Source organism: Oncorhynchus kisutch, linkage group LG5 (assembly GCF_002021735.2).
Source record: "Oncorhynchus kisutch isolate 150728-3 linkage group LG5, Okis_V2, whole genome shotgun sequence".
Taxonomy (NCBI): Eukaryota; Metazoa; Chordata; class Actinopteri; order Salmoniformes; family Salmonidae; genus Oncorhynchus; species Oncorhynchus kisutch.
Genome location: NC_034178.2, coordinates 44,029,453 through 44,050,967, shown reverse-complemented (window position 1 = coordinate 44,050,967; position 21,515 = coordinate 44,029,453). Strand labels below are relative to the sequence as shown.

The window sequence follows — 21,515 nt, the reverse complement described above, 5'->3', positions numbered from 1 at the left end:
TACTTGACCACTATCCTGGGTGCGAGTCAGTTTCTGCTGTGTTTGGCTTGACAATAATGGAGCAGACAAAAGCATGAACAGTTCTGGGACCAAGCTCTGACATCACTAATGTCGTTTTTGTCTTTAAACAAATACGCGAGTCAGTGGCTCATCTTTTTATTTATTGTAATATCTTTACATTACTACATAGTCCACTAGCTCCACACACACACATTTTAGACAGTTTGGGTCATGGCCAGGGCAGGAATGTAACAGTGGAGAGTAGTCTCTCTGTTGACCTCAGGGTGGAGCCAGAGTGGCTGAAAGAACAGTGATGAGTGGGTGACTAGTGGCAGGGCCGACTAATATGGAGGCTAACGGCACGCGAAGGGGACATGATGAGCAAACATCCTTAATGGAGGCAGCAAAGTGTTTAGCGTCTCAAATGGGGTGAATGTTTGCTTGTTCTTGCCTCATTCTGTAGGGTGTTTGAGTCAGTCAACCTCATTCACAAAATCTTAACTGGTAAGAAGAGACATGAGTACAGTTACTAACAATCCGATAACCTGACTCCTCTCTAGGGCAAAACACCTGAGAGGGTAGGTCACTTTCTGCTCAAATACATGGCATAGAATAGATCCCGTGTGCTGACTACACAGACCTGTACATGGGGTTTCAGCACTGTAGGATAGGGGACAGCATACAGTGGAAATGGGACAGAACTGTGTTGACAGAACTCCAGTTTCTACCACTGAAAAAACCCTTTTTTAACCTTTGCCTATACATTGACAAAAATGCATACAGTACATTTACTGATTTGAGTTCAACTATGTCACTCATCAATAGCCTATACAGTATATTGCCTTCACAGAAAGGACCAACACTGTCAGTCAATAATTAGTCAATGTTAGACCAAACAGACACTGTTCTACTTATCTATAGTATTAAAAACAACATATAAACAAGACAACAGGGACAAACAATATTACCATGGGAACTAAAGGTATGGCACATAACAAAGGACTGACAAATAATTACAATACTCTTCATCACCATAATTTTGATGATATATGACCAGGTCTTAACAAATAAATGTATACATAAAAGTACAATAGTCCCACTGCATCCCACTTGCATGTTTCCATTGACATTGACAAATGTAACATACAGATGCTTTAGTAGCAAACTAACTCTCACAGAGGCTTTCTCATAAATGTTATGTAAATAATGTATACAGTGCATTCGGAAAGTATTCAGACCGCTTGACTTTTTCCACATTTGGTTACGTTACAGCCTTATTCTAAAACCGATTAAATAATGTTTCCCCCCATCAATCTACACACAATAACCCATAATGACAAAGCAAAAACAGGTTTTTAGAAATTTTAGCACATTTCTAAGAATTTACATAAGTATTTAGACCCTTTACTAAGCTTTGGCAGCGATTACAGTCCAGAGTCTTCTTGGGTATGATGGTACAAGCTTGGCACACCTGTATTTGGAGAGTTTCTCCCATTCTTCTCTGCAGATCTCAAGAGCTGTCAGGTTGGATGGGGAGCGTTGCTGCACAGCTATTTTCAGGTCTCTCCAGAGATGTTCGATCGGAGCCACTCCTCCGAAGCCATTCCTGCGTTGTCTTGGCTGTGTGCTTAGGGTCGTTGTCCTGTTGGAAGGTGAACCTTCGCCCCAGTCTGAGGTCCTGAGCGATCTGGAGCAGGTTTTCATCAAAGATATCTCTGTACTTTGCTCCGTTTGTCTTTGCCTCAATCCTTACTAGTCTCCCAGTCCCTGCCACTGAAAAACATCCCCATGCTGTCACCACTATGCTTCACTGTAGGGATGGTGCCAGGTTTCCTCAAAACGTGATGCTTGGCATTCAGGCCAAATAGTTCAATCTTGGTTTCATCAGGCCAGACAATCTTGTTTCTTATGATCTGAGAGTCTTTAAGTGCCTTTTAGCAAACTCCAAGCGGGCTGTCATATGCCTTTTACTGAGGAGTGGCTTCCGTCTGGCCACTCTACCATTAAGGCCTGATTGTTGGTCACCTCCCTGACCTAGGCTCTTCACCCCCGATTGTTCAGTTTGGCTGGGCGGCCAGCTCCAGGAAGAGTTTTGGTGGTTCCAAACTTCTTACATTTAAGAATGATGAAGACCACTGTGTTCTTGGGGACCTTCATTGCTGCAGAAATGTTTTGGTACCCTTCCCCAGATCTGTGCCTCGACACAATCCTGTTGTGAGCTCTACAGACAATTCCTTCAACCTCATGGCTTGATTTTTGCTCTGACATACACTGTCAACTGTGGGACCTTATATAGACAGGTGTGTGCCTTTCAAAATCATGTCCAATCAATTGAATTTACCATAGGTGGACTCCAATCAAGTTGTAGAAACATCTCAAGGATGATCAATGGAAACAGGATTCACCAGAGCTCAGTTGAGTCTCATAGACAAGGGTCTGAAAACTTATGTAAATAAGGTACTTCTATTTTTTATTATTAATACATTTGCAAACATTTCTAAAACCCTGTTTTCACTTAGTCTTTATGGGGTATTGTGTGTAGATTTCTGAGGATCTTTATTTATTTAATACATTTTAGAATAAGGCTGTAAAGTAAAAAAAATTGGAAAATACAGAATACTTTCTGAATGAATGACATCATTGGACGTTCTCTCTACTCTTCACTGTTGCTCAGGCAGTGCTTCCCCAGCATCCATCTCAGTCATGTCAACTCAACCCAGCCTACCAGGGCTCCAATCACACATTGGCTACTGGGGCCTTAAAAATAGACCAGTGTTAATATTCTCAGAATTATTTTCAACCCTTATGGGTGTGCCCTTATGTGTTATTAGAATGACTGTCACCCAGATAATTAGACCCTGCCCCACACAACAACAGCAGCAGACACATCGCTTCCAAGGAATAATAATAATAATACGTCAATTATTAACAAAACAATATTTTTTTTGCCTTCAAGTGTAGTGCTGGGTGTCAGTATAGTGGTACTGATGAACACGTTTTCATGCATAGTTCTGTTCTAACCGTAACGCATGAGTTAGTAGTGTAAAACATGAGTACAACTAGTATAGTACAGTGGTATATTAGTTATACAATATTAACTGTAGCAGACTTCACTGATATGTACACCGTGAGTCATATTGCACCTTTCTGGGGAGATGAGGAGAGAGGGGGATTTCAGTACATTTTACACGCACACACGCACACATACAGACACACACACACACACAGTTGAAACTACAATGGCTAAAAGAGAGGAATCTAGTGGGTTTTGAGAGCGGAGAGAGAAGAGGAACTCATGTCTGAATTCATAAATGTGATGGGGAAAGAGAGAGAATTTCTATTCCCTTTGTTTGACTCTCGACCTCTGCTTGTCAGTCCTTCTGTCAATGTCTGTCTGTCTGTCTGTCTGTCTGTCTGTCTGTCTGTCTGTCTGTCTGTCTGTCTGTCTGTCTGTCTGTCTGTCTGTCTGTCTGTCTGTCTGTCTGTCTGTCTGTCTGTCTGTCAATGTCTGTCTGTCTGTCTGTCTGTCTGTCTGTCTGTCTGTCTGTCGGTCTGTCTGTCTGTATCTGTCTGTCTCCACTTGCCCCTTGTTGCTCCCATAACAGAGGGTTCCTACGCCTCAGCATCGATTCTGTGAGCTGAGAAATACAGGGAATATTTAGCTTAGTGTAGTACTTTTGTAATTAATCTGCAATTTCAATGTCATGGAGTTGAGCATTTTTGGTTGTAAACAGGTTATGATATGGTTGTGGTTAGAGTAGAATAGTGGTTATACAGTGGTTGTGTTGTGGTTGTATACTTACACTGCTTGGGTATCCGTAGAGCCTCAGTGTCTGCTGAGAGGACTTGGTGCATCACCCCCCTGAACTGATACAGCAGCTTCAGACTCTTATCCTCTCCTACACACGGGTCATAGAAACCTGGCAACCCCGCCTTTATATATATAAGGAGGGGGGGGGGGCTGGTTACACACACACAGGTCATATAAAAATTTCACCCTCCACCCACCCACACACACACCCTTACCTTTGATGCCTCGGTGAGTATGAGTTTGGAGTCCTTGACCAGACACTGCAGAGGGACAGTAACGTCTATAACCTGAGCTCTCTCTTGGCGCACGCTATTGTCTGTCACAAACTTTCCATACCACGCATTCAGGATGATCAGACCTGAAACAGGAGGAGGGACACACACACACACACAGCTGAGTCAGAATTATTGAAAAGACAACGCACAGAGTAAACAGTGTTGAGTCAAGACATAGGTCAAGAGCGTTTGTGGGCGTGCATACGTGTGAGTGTGCTTACTCACCCATCTTAGACTCCTCCCCCTCGATGATTCTCCTCACAGACTCCTGCATCAGCAGAACCTGTCAGGGAGAAAGAAAGAAAGAATGAGAAAAGGGTTGAACATACAATGAGCATAAAGTAAATATGCTGTGTGTCTGTTGTTTACGTACCACCACAGTCAGAGTCTGGCACTAAGACAGCATTGAGGGAGCTGTATTCCGCCATTAGCAAACAAAAAAATGCTCACCCAGAGACGGTGCTCCTAGTAGCCAGGACTTTAATGCAGGGAAACTTAAATTTGGTTTACCAAATTTCTATCAGCATGTTAAATATGTAACTACATGATAAAAAAAAACTCTGAACAACCTTTACTCCACACACAGAGACGCATACAAAGCTCTCCCTCGACCTCCATTTGGCAAATCTGACCACAACTCTCTCCTCCTGATTCCTGCTTACAAGCAAAAATTTAAGCAGGAAGCACCAGTGACCAGTGACTCGGTCTATAAAAAAGTGGTCAGATGAAGCAGATGCTAAACTACAGGACTGTATTACCAGCACAGACTGGAAAATGTTCCGGGAATCCTCCAATGACATTGAGGCGTACACCACATCAGTCACTGGCTTCATCAATAATGGCATCGATTACGTCGTCCCCACAGTGACCGTACGAACATACCCCAACCAGAATCCATGGATTACAGGCAACATCCGCACTGAGCTAAAGGCTTGAGCTGCCGCTTCAAGGAGCTGGACTCTAACCCGGAAGCTTATAAGAAATCCCGCTATGCCCTCCGACGAACCATTAAAAAGGCGAAGCGTCAATACAGGACTAAGATCGAATCGTACTACACCGGCTCTGACTGTGGCAGGGCTTGCAAACCATTACAGACTTCAAAGGGAAGCACAGCCGAGAGCTGCCCAGTGACACGAGCCTACTAGACGAACTAAACTATTTCTATGCTCGCTTCGAGGCAAATAACACTGAAACATGCATGAGAGCACAAGCTGTTCTTGAAGACTGTGATTACGTTCTCCGTAACCGATGTGAGTAAGTTCTTAGAACAGGTCAAAATTCACAAGGCCGCAGGGCCAGACGAATTACCAGGATGTGTACTGCGAGCATGCGCTGATCAACTGGCAAGTGGATCCCGGACTTCCTGATGGGACGCCCCCAAGTGGTAAGGGTAGGTACCAACACATCCGCCACGCTGATCCTCAGCACAGTGGCCCCTCTGGGGTGCGTGCTCAGTCCCCTCCTGTACTCCCTGTTCACTCATAACTGCACGGCCAGACATGACTCCAACACCATCATTAAGTTTGCTGAAAACACAACAGCGGTAGGCCTGATCACAGACAACGACAAGACAGCCTAGGAGGTGGTCAGAGACCTGGCCGTGTGGTGCCAGGACAACAACCTCTCCCTCAAGGTGATCAAGATAAAGGAGATGATTGTGGACTCCAGGAAAAAGAGGACCGAGCACGCCCCCATTCTCATCGACAGGGCTGCAGTGGAGCAGGTTGAGAGCCAAGTACCTTGGTGTCCACATCACCAACAAACTAACATTGTCCAAGCACAACAAGACAGTCGTGAAGAGGGCACGACAAAACCTATTCCCCCTCAGGAGAATGAATAGATTTGGCATGGGTCCTCAAATCCTCAAAAGTTTCTACAGTTGCACCATCGAGAGCATCCTGACTGGTTGCATCACTGCCTGGTATGGCAACTGCTCGGCCTCTGACCGCAAGGCACTACAGAAGGTAGTGCGTATGCCCAGTACATCACTGGGGCCAAGCTTCCTGCTATCCAGGACCTCTATACCAGGCGGTGTCAGAGGAAGGCCCTAACAGTCAAAGACTCCAGCCACCCTAGTCATAGACTGTTCCCTCTGCTACCCCACAGCAAGCGGTACCGTAGCGCCAAGTCTAGGTCAAAAAGGCTTCTTAACAGCTTCTATCCCCTAGCCATAAGACTCTTGAACAGTTAATCAAATGGCTACCCTGACTAATTGGGGCGGCAGGTAGCCTAGTGGTTAGAGCGTTGGACTAGTAACCGAAAGGTAAAAATCTGTCGTTCTTCCCCATAACAAGGCAGTTAACCCACTGTTCCTAGGCTGTCATTGAAAATAAGAATTTATTCTTAACTGACCTGCCTAGTTAAATAAAGGTAAAAAATGTTTTTTATTTTTACACCACTGTTACTCTCTGTTGTTATCATAGTCACTTTAATAACTCTACCTACATTACCTCAACAGTACCGGTACCCCCCTGTACACAGTCTCGCTATTATGATTTTACTGATGCTCTTTAATTACTTGTTACTTTTTATTTCTTATTCTTTTTTTAACTGCATTGCTGGTTAGGGGCTCGTCAGTTAGCATTTCATTGTCAGGCCTATTATATTAGTCAGATGTGCCAAATACAATTTGATTTGATTTGTGTGTAGTATGTATGGATGTTCCTCACGGCTGACTCCGCCTCTTGTTTCTTCTTGACCATGTCTACTTCTGAACTCTTCCTCTGTAGCTCCAGATTTCTGTTGGACAGACAAGGACAGAAAGGGTCAAACAGGGACAGGCCGAGATATACCGGGACAGGCAGGGACAGACAGGGACAGGCAGAGACATACCGGGACAGGCAGGGACATACCGGGACAGGCAGGGTCAAACAGGGACAGGCCGAGATATACCGGGACAGGCAGGGACAGACAGGGACAGGCAGGGACATACCGGGACAGGCAGGGACAGACAGGGACATACCGGGACAGGCAGGGACAGACAGGGACAGGCAGGGACATACCGGGACAGGCCGAGATATACCGGGACAGGCAGGGACATACCGGGACAGGCAGGGACAGGCAGGGACATACCGGGACAGGCAGGGACAGGCAGGGACAGACAAGGACAGAAAGGGTCAAACAGGGACAGGCCGAGATATACCGGGACAGGCAGGGACAGACAGGGACAGGCAGGGACATACCGGGACAGGCAGGGACAGACAGGGACAGGCAGGGACAGACAGGGACAGACAGGGACAGGCAAACACAGTGTGTGTTTGTGTGTGTGTGTGTGTGTGTGTGTGTGTGTGTGTATGTGTGCGTGCGTGCGTGCGTGCGTGCGTGCGTGAGTGAGTGAGTGAGTGAGTGAGTGAGTGAGTGAGTGAGTGAGTGAGTGAGTGAGTGAGAGAGAGAGAGAGAGAGAGAGAGAGAGAGAGTGAAGCTCACTGTTGTTTCTGGGAGCATGTGTATGGTATAATGACCAGTCTGTGTATGGCCATGTAGACTAGTAGAGGCCCCACAGTGGCGTAGAACACTGCACTGGGCAGCAGCTGGTCTGTCAGGTGGACTGGGAATAGATAGGTCTGATTGGCACGAGCCAACCTAGGGAGAGAAGGAAACAAGTTACAGTACATACTGTACTATGAAAAGTTATAATACTATCACCTGATTTTGGGGTAAACCTGAACCCCCTGAGCTAAATATTTAGTAGCCAAAACACAGATAGACATGCCACTCATGCACACACACATGTATGCACAAACGCACGCACACACAGCACATACACTGTACTAAACTGTATTACAAGTTGCACATACACACTGGATTACACAGACTGTATTTGTGTTGTAGTACCTGATTTTGAGGGTGACTCCCTGTGGCACTCCGACACTGACAGTAGCAGCCAGGACACTGTGCCGACTGATTTTCCTCTCTGCTCCATACTCCACCACTGTACCAAACCAACCAGTCCTGACACACACAAACACACCACAACACCAATAAGGGTCAGACTCCCACCTTACCTATTCACATGTAGTTTCACGTTTTATTAGTACGGGATACGCATGGTATACATCATCCAACCAAATCGTTATTCCAGGTTCCTTCTCCACAATGCAACAACAATAAGAAATAATAAAAGATAAGAATATGAACAGAAAGTAAATGGCTCAGTAGAATAGAATAAACATTTAAATATAAGTATAATAAAGGAAGGCACAATTTATAGTCCAATATCTACATATTCTGTGGAAGGGGGGTATTGGGTGGCAGTGTATAAACTGAGTAGTATAATAGGGTGTGTACGTACTTGATCGATCCCTTGACCTTGGTCTGGTCCTCATCCTGGAACTTGTACTGGTAACTCATCATCAGATAGGAGTGAGGGACACCCAGCTAGAGGGGGAGAGGAAACAAGGTGAGGTATGAGGGACACCCAGCTAGAGGGGGAGAGGAAACAAGGTGAGGTATGAGGGACACCCAGCTAGAGGGGAAGAGGAAACAAGGTGAGGTGTGAGGGACACCCAGCTAGAGGGGGAGAGGAAACTAGGTGAGGTATGAGGGACACCCAGCTAGAGGGGGAGAGGAAAGAAGGTGTGGTGTGAGGGACACTCAGCTAGAGGGGGAGAGGAAACAAGGTGAGGAGTGAGGGACACCCAGCTAGAGGGGGAGAGGAAACAAGGTAAGGTGTGAGGGACACCCAGCTAGAGGGGGAGAGGAAACAAGGTGAGGTATGAGGGACACCCAGCTAGAGGGGGAGAGGAAACAAGGTGAGGTGTGAGGGACACCCAGCTAGAGGGGGAGAGGAAACAAGGTGAGGAGTGAGGGACACCCAGCTAGAAGGGGAGAGGAAACTAGGTGAGGTATGAGGGACACCCAGCTAGAGGGGGAGAGGAAAGAAGGTGAGGTGTGAGGGACACTCAGCTTGAGGGGGAGAGGAAACAAGGTGAGGAGTGAGGGACACCCAGCTAGAGGGGGAGAGGAAAGAAGGTGTGGTGTGAGGGACACTCAGCTAGAGGGGGAGAGGAAACAAGGTGAGGAGTGAGGGACACCCAGCTAGAGGGGGAGAGGAAACAAGGTGAGGTGTGAGGGACACCCAGCTAGAGGGGGAGAGGAAACAAGGTGAGGTATGAGGGACACCCAGCTAGAGGGGGAGAGGAAACAAGGTGAGGTGTGAGGGACACCCAGCTAGAGGGGGAGAGGAAACAAGGTGAGGAGTGAGGGACACCCAGCTAGAAGGGGAGAGGAAACTAGGTGAGGTATGAGGGACACCCAGCTAGAGGGGGAGAGGAAAGAAGGTGAGGTGTGAGGGACACTCAGCTTGAGGGGGAGAGGAAACAAGGTGAGGAGTGAGGGACACCCAGCTAGAGGGGGAGAGGAAAGAAGGTGTGGTGTGAGGGACACTCAGCTAGAGGGGGAGAGGAAACAAGGTGAGGAGTGAGGGACACCCAGCTAGAGGGGGAGAGGAAACAAGGTGAGGTGTGAGGGACACCCAGCTAGAGGGGGAGAGGAAACAAGGTGAGGTATGAGGGACACCCAGCTAGAGGGGGAGAGGAAACAAGGTGAGGTGTGAGGGACACCCAGCTAGAGGGGGAGAGGAAACAAGGTGAGGAGTGAGGGACACCCAGCTAGAAGGGGAGAGGAAACTAGGTGAGGTATGAGGGACACCCAGCTAGAGGGGGAGAGGAAAGAAGGTGAGGTGTGAGGGACACTCAGCTAGAGGGGGAGAGGAAACAAGGTGAGGAGTGAGGGACACCCAGCTAGAGGGGGAGAGGAAACAAGGTGAGGTGTGAGGGACACCCAGCTAGAGGGGGAGAGGAAACAAGGTGAGGTGTGAGGGACACCCAGCTAGAGGGGGAGAGGAAACAAGGTGAGGTATGAGGGACACCCAGCTAGAGGGGGAGAGGAAACAAGGTGAGGTGTGAGGGACACTCAGCTAGAGGGGGAGAGGAAACAAGGTGAGGAGTGAGGGACACCCAGCTAGAGGGGGAGAGCAAACAAGGTGAGGTGTGAGGGACACCCAGCTAGAGGGGGAGAGGAAACAAGGTGAGGTGTGAGGGACACCCAGCTAGAGGGGGAGAGTAAACAAGGTGAGGTGTGAGGGACACTCAGCTAGAGGGGGAGGAAACAAGGTGAGGTGTGAGGGACACCCAGCTAGAGGGGGAGAGGAAACAAGGTGAGGTGTGAGGGACACTCAGTTAGAGGGGGAGGAAACAAGGTGAGGTGTGAGGGACACTCAGCTAGAGGGGGAGGAAACAAGGTGAGGTGTGAGGGACACTCAGCTAGAAGGGGAGGAAACAAGGTGAGGTGTGAGGGACACCTAGCTAGAGGGGGAGAGTAAACAAGGTGAGGAGTGAGGGACACTCAGCTAGAGGGGGAGAGTAAACAAGGTGAGGAGTGAGGGACACTCAGTTTGAGGGGGAGGAAACAAGGTGAGGTGTGAGGGACACTCAGCTAGAGGGGGAGGAAACAAGGTGAGGTGTGAGGGACACCCAGCTAGAGGGGGAGAGTAAACAAGGTGAGGAGTGAGGGACACTCAGCTAGAGGGGGAGAGTAAACAAGGTGAGGAGTGAGGGACACTCAGTTAGAGGGGGAGGAAACAAGGTGAGGTGTGAGGGACACCCAGCTAGAGGGGGAGAGTAAACAAGGTGAGGAGTGAGGGACACTCAGCTAGAGGGGGAGAGTAAACAAGGTGAGGAGTGAGGGACACTCAGTTAGAGGGGGTGGAAACAAGGTGACAAGTGAGGGCACAGAAGAACATAGTTGGTCATCCTACCAGCCCTAAAACCCACCTCAACATATTCCCAATTGCACAGGTGTGTGTGTGTGTGTGTCTGTGTGTGTGTGGGTGCATTTGTGTGTGTGTCTGCATGCTAATGTGTGTGTGCTACTGTGTGTGTGTGTGTGTGTGTGTGTGTGTGTGTGTGTGTGTGTGTGTGTGTGTGTGTGTGTGTGTGTGTGTGTGTGTGTGTGTGTGTGTGTGTGTGTGTGTTGTACCTGCAGTGCCAGGGTGAAGTGGCTGGTCTTGGTGTCTCGGACCACACTAGTGGTCATAGAGCTGTGGGGTCCCCATCGCCACTGCAGGTAACCCATCGTGTTCTGGTCTAGGTGACGAGCTGTCATTAAAGAACAGCTGGGACGCACGCCACGGGGAGAGAACTGCATACCACACTGAGCCGTCAGGAAACTAACAAACAGAGAGAGGGAGATGACTAGCATTACAATTGTTGTAATGTAAAGAGGGCCATATCCTCTCCGCTCGATTGGCCACTCACCATCGTGGAGTCAGGTTACGGAACACCTTCATCCCAAACAGAGGTCCCAGTATGTCCCCTGCACCAAACTCCAACTACACACATACAGAGAGAAAATCACAAGCAGACAGAGAGTGAAACACAGACACGTCAGTCAATATCCTTCCTGTGTTCTCTCAGAAACAAGGGAGATAAATATGTGTGTGTATGTGTGTGTGTGTGGACCTCTCCCCAGCCCTTGGCAGAGGTGACACGGCGGACAGTCATGTTGATGTTGCCTCCTCCGTTGCCGTTGTGTGTGGAGAGAGAGCCAGACAGCATTGCAGTGTCAGAGTTAGTCAACGGAGCCTACACCCACATACACAGGTAAACACATGGGAAACACATCAGCATAACACATGTTAATGTATCACAATGGACCTTTTTAGCTAGTGTGTGTGTGTGTCTGTGTGTGACCAACAAGGAATCGGACCACGTGTACGGGTGTGTACCTCAATAGACTGGGAGATGTGCATCCTGTTGATCTCGATGTGAGGGAATCCTCCTCCTGGCATCTCCTCAAAGTCCTCATCATAGCGATCAAACAGGTCTGTGGCATCTACTCCCACGCTAATGGTACCCTGAACACACAGAGACATGAGAACACAAAACATAGTGTTCTGATCGTAAACTTCACACGGAGAAAGTGTAGATATCACCCTGCCGTGGATATTTCTGTAAGAGGCTCAGGGAAGAAGCGTGTGTATGTACCTTGGGGTTGGTCCTCTGCTGTAGCCTCCTCTCCTCTCTCTCTCGCTGCAGCCGCTCATACTCCTCACGGATCTCTACTGGGGTCCTCTTCCTCTCCACAATCTCCACACACATGAACACATGCACGCACACACGCTCCTCAGTTATCATCTCAGTTACTAGTGTGTCATTACTACTTAAGTAGTAATGTGTGTGTACTTAAAATGTGGCACCGGACATTTGACGGACAGCATTTTGGTTTAGCGGACATTTTGACCCATATGCATTGGGTGTGTAACCTGGTTATGGCGTCCATCCCCGGTGCTCAGAATGACAGAGATCACATTTAGATTATGGTAATTCCTCTTAACAGAACATGCAACTCAGAGGATGCAATGGTGTGTGTCCTTCTCACTGAATTCTGATGCACACTTTGAAGACGTTAGAACAACTGTCCACATTTACTTTTCCTCAGCCAACAAGATGAAAGGAAAAAGGAACAGCAAAATAACTTGCCTTTGTCAATCTACTATCCCCCTTAGTAGAAAAGTTGACCTATTCTATTGGTCAGCTTGTTGTTCTGTGTGAGAAATTAATAACCTATTCCCAACAATAACCTGTCCAGACTCTGGGACAGTTGTGGAATGACAAATCCCAAATTCATACAACCAGTACATCAAAATAACTTTAAAAAGCATTGAGGCTGATGCAACGTATTATTTCTTCACATTATAGTTTTGCAGCAATGTGTACACAGCAGTAGGCTACTTCCGAATGTTCCTTCCGACAAAAGCCGGCTTCTTTTTATAAGAAACATAAATGTATTGAAAATCCAAAATTGTTTGCATAGTCAACTTACACTCAGCTCTGACACACACACTTACCACACCAAACATGCCACCAGGGGTCTTTTCACAGTCCCCAAATGCAGAACAAATTCAAGAAAGCATACAGTATTATATAAGCCATTATTGCATGGAACTCCGTTCTATCTCATACTGCTCAAATGAACAGCAAACCTAGTTCCAAAAAACAGATAAAGCAACCCCTCAAGGCACAACGCCTCTCCCCTATTTGACTTAGATTGTTTGTATATATGTATTGATATGTAGACTATGTGTGCCTTCTTTAAAATTGATGTAGTTCCGTCCTTGATCTGTTCTTGTCTATTAATGTTCTGTATTATGTTTCATGTTTTGTGTGGACCCCAGGAATAGGAGCTGCTGCTTTCGCAACAGCTAATAGGGATCCTAATAAAATACCAAAATACAAAATATTACCAGCTAACAGAAACCCTGACACACACGTTCTGAACATACCTCCCAGCCCTCCACCTCCAGGCCTTTCTTCCCAAATATGTCATAGATGGCCCTGGACTGAGGATCACTCAACACTGGACAGAGACAAGGGAGTGAAAAAATGAGAGGTTTATACTCTCATTTAACAGTCCAATTAAACGACAAGCAGCTTGTCAAGAAGAATCAGTGACAGGGAACGCACTGCTCACCCTCATAGGCCTGGTGCACCTGGTTAAATAGCTGCTCTGCCTGGCTCTTCAGCTCTGGGTCTCTGTGTTTGTCTGGGTGGTAGAGCATACACAACCTCCTATAGGAAGCCTTCAGCTCATCCTGAGTGGCCTGGGGAGAAGGGGGGGGTGGGGGGTGGAGAGGGGACAGAGAGAGAAAGATTACAATATAGATTTCTGCAGACATAGCCTAATGCATGCATACTCCAACCACCCAAGCCATAGACTATTTACTCTGCTGCCGCATGGCAAGAGGTACCGGTGCATCAAGTAAGACACCAATAGGCTCTTGAACAGCTTTTATTGCCAAGCAATATGACTGATAAATAGCTAACAAAATAGCAACATGGACTATCGGAGTTTACCTGTATATTTATTGACCTTTCATCTCAATGCACACACTGTCATTCCAAAACACTCACTCCATAATTTGTTCACTCACACATAATATGCACATACATTTATACTGCCTCTACACACCCCCACACCCACTCACATACAAGCTGCTGCTACTCTGTTTATCTTATATTCTGTTTCCTGGTCTCCTTACCTCTATACATAACTACCTCCATCACTCCAGTATCCCTGTCACCTTACCCCTATACATATCTACCTCCATCACTCCAGTATCCCTGTCACCTTACCCCTATACATATCTACCTCTATCACTCCAGTATCCCTGTCTCCTTCCCCCTATACATATCTACCTCCATCTATCCAGTATCCCTGTCACCTTCCCCCTATATATATCTACCTCCATCACTCCAGTATCCCTGTCACCTTACCCCTATACATATCTACCTCTATCACTCCAGTATCCCTGTCACCTTACCTCTATACATAACTACCTCCATCACTCCAGTATCCCTGTCACCTTCCCCCTATATATATCTACCTCCATCACTCCAGTATCCCTGTCACCTTACCCCTATACATAACTACCTCCATCACTCCAGTATCCCTGTCACCTTACCCCTATACATATCTACCTCCATCACTCCAGTATCCCTGTCACCTTACCCCTATATATATCTACCTCCATCACTCCAGTATCCCTGTCACCTTACCCCTATATATATCCACCTCCATCACTCCAGTATCCCTGCACATGTAAATATGATATTGGATCAGATGTTTAAAATATTTCCTGTATATAGTATGCTTACTTACGTTAATGTCTATTTCATATTTCTTATTCTTATTTCTCATGTGTTTTTTTTATAGTAATACATCGTTATTGATTATTGCAACGTTGGGTTTTGAGTTTGCAAGAAAGGCATTTCACTGCATGGGACATTAAAACTATATAGAGAAAATAAACGACAGGTTATTTATCCGTGCACCAGGGGACATACACACCTCCGAAGAACCATGTATCACCAGCAGTGACAAATGAGTAAACGAGAGCCAATGCCTGTTGGCCCTGTTTACACTGTCTAGCTAAATGCCGTAACGTTAATCGCAATGGAAATCTAGGCTCCTAACAGCGAGTGTCACATCTTATCAATTCAGCTTACAAAACAGTTAACTAATAATATTATTCCACTACTGCCTTTGTTGTCGTCTCAAGAAACAATATTGACAGGTATCTACGTCTGACAGCTATGTCTGTCTTGCAGCATCCCTCGAGTCGATGTGATGGGAGTGATGGACCGACCGGGCTGTCTCGCTGAACGCGATGCCCAATCGAATCCGTGTTGGACATTACCGATACAGTGGGATAAAATGTTTAAACGAGCACATTATGTAAATACACAAACACCTTACCTCTTTCCTGACGTTGAGAAGAGAATAATAGTCTTGGTTATCCAACTCTAATTCATCGTCTAAGGACGCCGCCATCTTTGCGCTGGTTCGGCCCCTCCTCCTTACCCTCCCATACCAGTGTTCTGTGTGCTCATTGGTCTGTTCGTGTCTGCACTAGCGCCGCTGTGTGGCCAGGCGGGCTGCAGACATCCTGTCATTGAAAACCGTATATCAAGGTGAAAGTGTGTGCTGTCCATGGTCCTGAAACTTCTAACGTAGCCTACGTAGTGATAGAAAGGGACTGACAGGGCAGGCTTGAGTTTACTATGTGACAAAAAGCACTACATCAAATGCCATAAACCCTTTGACAGAGGCATTTACATAGAAAGAGTGCACAACAGCTCTACCTAGATAGGGTTACTTAAGCTATTCGTTTGAGCCAGGCTTCTTCCTGTTCCTTCCGTGATTTGCATTTAGTGGTTGCCTTGTGGGAACGTTTTATATTTCTCATTTTCCTTTATGATTCTATGACACACCTTTACGCAACGTTTAAAGGTGGCGTTGCCGCACTGTGTTTGATGGCAGTGAGTGCTGCAGGGCATGGGTGAGCATTACTAGTAACGGCTGCCGTTAATGATGACAGTTTAGGCCTTGCAATTCAGCTTTGGCCCCTGGCATGGAAATATTTAAACCAATTACCCTTGTAGGCTTACATGAACCAAAACAATGATGTATGTTCATTAATCTGTTTTTTAATTGAACAGGTTATTTATTCATGAATTGGCTCCTGATTGCTTGATAGGTCATAGGCTAATACAACCATCTCACAGAAAGACCTGAGAGAGATGCAAGGTTAAAGACCGATTAGGCCCTTGCTATCGACCTGGGCTTGGAATTAGAATGAAGCAATCATGTGTCTCTGTAAATAATGAAAATTAATTAATTAATTTAATTTCACTTTATTTCCTGAATAGAATCAGTTTTAGTGAAGTAGGCCTAGACTAGCCTGGTTGCCTTCTCTGTTCATCTATTTCCCAAATGACAGGAGAGGCAAGGAGTGGAATGTTATCTAAAAATACTGGTATCCAGACTAGGCCTAGACCACTATAAAGGAAGAAACTGCGTGTTGTTTACATAAATACTTATGTTTCAGTTGACCTTGTAAGTCATTGTGAACCCATTTACAACAACGACCTGCAATCATAGTCAGTTGGCTATCAGAGAGCTTTGTCAGATGTGTACTGATGGCGGAATTTGGTTGTGTCTCCTCACATCGCCTCTGTGGCTGAGAGAGAGAGTGAGAGTGAGAGTGAGAGTGAGAGAGAGAGAGAGAGAGAGAGAGAGAGAGAGAGAGAGAGAGAGAGAGAGAGAGAGAGAGAGAGAGAGAGAGAGCGATTGGGGGCGGAGACAAAGTTAGCTAGATACAAAACTGGTATGATGGACTCAGAGCAATATGGATTCTGCGAGTTCACGAGGCATCACCGAGGAGCCCCGCTGTCAATCATCACGCTTCTAACCAATAGAGTAGCTGTGTTGAGCGGGCTCGCCCATTGCGCCCCGCCCCCCTCCTTGAGTTGTCCTCGCCGTGCACGCGCGTGGTCCCCCCCAGGTCGCGAGGAGGAGGAGGAGGAGGAGGGATGAGGCGCGCGGAGGGGAAATGGCTGCCGAAAACAAGCCGGAAGGTAAGAGAGAAATAAGGTGATGATTCTGTAGTTGTTGTTGACCTCGAAAAAAGGGAGAGCGACATAAGACGTTGGGTTCAGGTAAGGGGATGGAGGAATAGGGAGATGGAGGAGCTTTCCCCTTTTTCATCTCTCGCTATCTCCCTGTCCTGTCCTGAAAACACGGACACTGAAGCGATGCTGAGATATGCTACAGGCAGCCACAGACTTCAGCTCGATGACAAACGGTTACCGAGAGCAGGTTTGCAAATATGGGGATATAATGCAAACGAGTGTGTTTGTTTAGATACAGTACGTGAGAATGTTGTTTTCTTCGTTGCTTTGCGTGTCAGCGTCTCCCCTGGGTAGCAGGTTTACGCGGCTGAGCGTAACAGGATCTGAGTGGTTGTGAGAGCTTCACGCTGGAGGAATTCAGATGCTTTCTCAGCTCAGGCATCCCACACACACACACACACACACACACACACACACACACACACACACACACACACACACACACACACACACACACACACACACACACACACACACACACACACACACACACACACACACACACACACGCTGGTAAAGCACGAAATCGTCCGTGTATCTTCTGTAGTGTGATTCCTCCTCACGCACGCAACCCCGCAGTCTGTGCGGTCAGCCACAATGTGATGTTGTTTTTTTACACGCTGTAGACGACGGAGAGTTGATTGATGATGATTCTACGCGGAACATACTGCAAAGCGGTCTGAAGAGCGTCTGCTATATGCCATGCCAGTATTATAAGAAAACAATACATTGATTCCAAATCATTGAAAAACACACTCACCTAAATCCAATGACATGGTGCCATTTTTTTCTTCACGTTGAATTCGGGACAGTTGATAACTCAACCAAATGTAAATGAAAACTAGACTTAGAACTGACTGACATCTGTGACCAGTGGGCCAAGTCTTTATCTTCTGTTGAGGAATTCCCTGAGGGTAGACTTCACTCCCTGGTGTGAATGAGATACACAACAACAGAGGGTACTTTGTTGTCAACATCTTTCTTGCTACTATTCATAGTTAGTGTGTCACGAAAGAAAGATAAGCATTGTGTGTTTGTGTTTGTGCATGCAGCATACTTGCATACTTGTGTGTGGGTGGGAGCAATGTGTGCCAATAAAGCAATTTTTGATCTAGCTTCAGCATCATTGTATATCCTGGGGATATTACACTGAGTGTACAAAACATAAGGAACACCTGCTCTTTCCATGAAATAGACTGACCAGGTAAATCCAGATGAAAGCTCTGATCCCTTATTGATGTCACTTGTTAAATCCACATTAATCACTGTAGATGAGGGGGAGAAGACAGGTTAAATAAGGATATTTAACCCTTTAGACAATTGAGACATGGATTGTGTATATTTGCAAGACATAAAATGGAAGTGCCTATGAACGGGGTATGGTAGTAGGTGCCAGGTGCACTTGTTTGTGTCAAGAACTGCAATGCTGTTGGGGATTTTCACACTCAACAGTTTTCTGTGTGTATCAAGAATGGGGGCAAAAGGGGGAGGGGTGCAACTCAATATTAGGAAGGTGTTCCTAATGTTTGGTATACTCAGTGTCTTTTGTTGGTCATAGTATCTGTCTCTCACCCTACACTGTAAGCTGTGATCTTCAGTACCACTCAACTCTGCCTCATTACTGATGCCTGTAGGAATAGATCCAAGTCCATTTAAATTAGAGAACAAAATCATTTGCATGTTTGAACATGTCATATCCTTTACATTGATGTTATTCAAGAAATTATAGTGAATTTAATTCAATTTTAGCCTCCATTGAGGAATGTCCACATTTCATTAGGAAGAGACGATGCCATTTTTGGCTGATTTAAATTTAGCTGATGTTGATAAGACGCCTTGCTTTATATGATGATGTGATATTGCTTACTGGCATTTCCATGTAAAAGGACCCATCAGCACCAACATGTGAAGTTTATAGGAGCATGTCAAATTGGGTGTCAAATCAAAGCTAAGAGTGTATGTTTTTTGAGAATTTAAGGCATATACATTTTTCAACCATTTTCCATTCTAATGATTAGGACTAAGCAAAGGCTTTGATTTCTGGTCAAACAGATAGAAAAGGGGTCTTAGACTCTTAAGGAGCTGACCCTCTATTACCAATTTTTGCCTAAAATGACATACCCAAATCTAACTGCCTGTAGCTCAGGAGCTGAAGCAAGGATATGCATATTCTTGATACCATTTGAAAGGAAACACTTTGAAGTTTGTAGAAATGTAAAATTTATGTAGGAGAATATAACACATTAGATCTGATAAAAGATAATACAAAGAAAAAAACTTAAAACAACATGTAACAGAAAAAGTCACTTTTGGTTCACTACATGACCAAAAGTATTTGTACATCTGCTCGTCGAACATCTCATTCCAAAATCATGGGCATTCAATTGGAGTTGGTGCCGCCTTTGCTGCTATAACAGCCTCCACTCTTCTGGGAAGGCTTTCCACTAGATGTTGGAACATTGCTGCGGAGACTTGATTCCATTCAGCCACAAGAGCATTAGTGAGGTCGGAAACTGATGCAATTAGGCCTGGCTCCAATTCATTGCAAAGATGTGTGATGGGGTTGAGGTCAGGGCTCTGTGCAGGCCAGTCAAGTTCTTCCACACCACTCTTGACAAATCATTTGTGAATGGACCTTGCTTTTTGCATGGAGGCATTGTCATGCTGAAACAGGAAAAGGCCTTTCCAAACTGTTGCCACAAAATTGGAAGCACAGAATTGTTTAGAATGTCATTGTATGCTGTAGCGTTAAGATTTACCTTCACTAGAACTAAGGGGCCTAGTGAAAAACAGCCCCAGTGTAACGTTCGTCGTCTTCCTCTGATGAGGAGTAAGAGAGGTCGGACCAATTTGCAGCGTGGTATGTGTCCATTTTAATAAGACAAACTGAACACTACACAAATACAAAATAACAAAGTGAAACCAACGAAACGGTCCCCCCCCCAAAGGTGCGGATTCCGGCTGCAAAACCTAAACCTATAGGGGAGGGTCTGGGTGGGTGTCTGTCCGTGGTGGTGGCTCTGGCGAGGGACGCGGACCCCACTCCACCATAGTCCTTCTCCGCCTCTTTACCTGCCTCCGTGGCCTCTTTAACGCAGTGACCCTCGCCGCCGACCTCGGACCCAATCCACGGGTCCCGAATGGACGGGAGGTTCCGGCAGCACCGGACGGACGGGAGATTCCAGGCAGCACCGGACAGGCGGGAGACTCCGGAAGCTCAGGAGTGAAGGGCGATTCCCACAGTTCCTGGCTGACGGACGGCTCTGGCAGCTCCTGGCTGACTTACAGCTCTGGCAGCTCCTGGCTGACTGACGGCTCTGGCAGCTCAGGACAGACGGGTGACTCTGGCAGCTCAGGACAGACGGGAGACTCTGGCAGCTCAGGACAGACGGGAGACTCTGGCAGCGCTGAGCAGACGGGAGACTCTGGCAGCTCAGGACAGACAGGAGACTCTGGCAGCTCAGGACAGACGGGAGACTCTGGCAGCTCAGGACAGACAGGAGACTCTGGCAGTGCTGAGCAGACGGGAGACTCTGGCAGCTCAGGACAGACAGGAGACTCTGGCAGCTCAGGACAGACAGGAGACTCTGGCAGCTCAGGACAGACGGGAGACTCTGGCAGCTCAGGACAGACAGGAGACTCTGGCAGCGCTGAGCAGACAGGAGACTCTGGCAGCTCAGGACAGACAGGAGACTCTGGCAGCGCTGGGCAGGAGGAAGACTCTGGCAGTGCTGAGCAGGCGGGAGCACCTGTAGGAAGGAGACGGAGAGACAGCCTGGTGCGGGGTGCTGCCACCGGAGGGCTGGTGCGTGGAGGTGGCACCGGATATACCGGAACGTGAGGGCGCACTGGAGCTCTCGAGCACCGAGCCTGCCCAACCTTACCTGGTTGAATGCTCCCAGTAGCCAGGACAGTGCGGCGAGGTGAAATATCCCGCACTGGGCTGTGCTGGCGAACCGGCGACACCATGCGTAGGGCTGGTGCCATGTACCCCGGCCCGAGGAGATGTATTGGAGACCAGATGCGCTGAGCCGGCTTCATGGCACCTGGCTCGATGCCCACTCTAGCCCGGCCGATACGAGGCGCTGCTATGTATCGCACCGGGCTATGCCTGCGCACCGGGGACACCGTGCGCCTCACGGCATAACACGGTGCCTGCCCGGTCCCTCTCTCTCCACAGTAAGCACGGGGAGTTGGCGCAGGTCTCCTACCTGACTTCGCCACACTCCCCGTGTGCCACCCCCCAATACATGCCTCCCGGGCTTCCAGCCGCGCTGCCGTGCTGCCTCCTCATACCACCATCTCTCGGCTTTCGCTGCCTCCAGCTCAGCCTTGGGGCGGCGATATTCCCCAGCCTGTGCCCAGGGTCCCTTTCCGTCCAGGATCTCCTCCCATGTCCAGGCGTCCTGAGATCGCTGCTGCTGCCGGTTACCACGCTGCTTGGTCCTTTGGTGGTGG

General features: G+C 47.3%; 2 protein-coding genes across 4 annotated transcripts in view; one reads left to right on the top strand and one right to left on the bottom strand.

Annotated features, from left to right (window-relative positions):
• Positions 1-140: 140 nt before the first annotated feature.
• dnajc11b (DnaJ (Hsp40) homolog, subfamily C, member 11b) lies at positions 141-15,885 on the bottom strand. The gene is made up of 16 exons (XM_020482201.2): positions 15,343-15,885; positions 13,558-13,687; positions 13,370-13,443; positions 12,072-12,173; positions 11,813-11,941; positions 11,547-11,669; positions 11,343-11,416; positions 11,065-11,254; positions 8,378-8,463; positions 7,921-8,037; positions 7,513-7,668; positions 6,756-6,825; positions 4,312-4,369; positions 4,027-4,169; positions 3,804-3,933; positions 141-3,638 (listed from the first exon to the last, which is right to left on the bottom strand). Exons 1-16 carry the CDS (start codon positions 15,415-15,417, stop codon positions 3,613-3,615), a joined length of 1,683 nt encoding a protein of 560 aa, XP_020337790.1. The 5' UTR covers positions 15,418-15,885; the 3' UTR covers positions 141-3,612.
• Positions 15,886-16,937: 1,052 nt separating this feature from the next.
• camta1b (calmodulin binding transcription activator 1b) overlaps positions 16,938-21,515 on the top strand; it is a 119,740-nt gene continuing 115,162 nt past the window's right edge. For all 3 annotated transcript variants that reach the window (XM_031825129.1, XM_031825126.1, XM_031825128.1), the window contains exon 1: positions 16,938-17,003. In XM_031825129.1, coding sequence (XP_031680989.1) covers positions 16,979-17,003 — 25 coding nt within the window. In that variant the 5' untranslated portion in view covers positions 16,938-16,978. The remainder of the gene's footprint in view (positions 17,004-21,515) is intronic.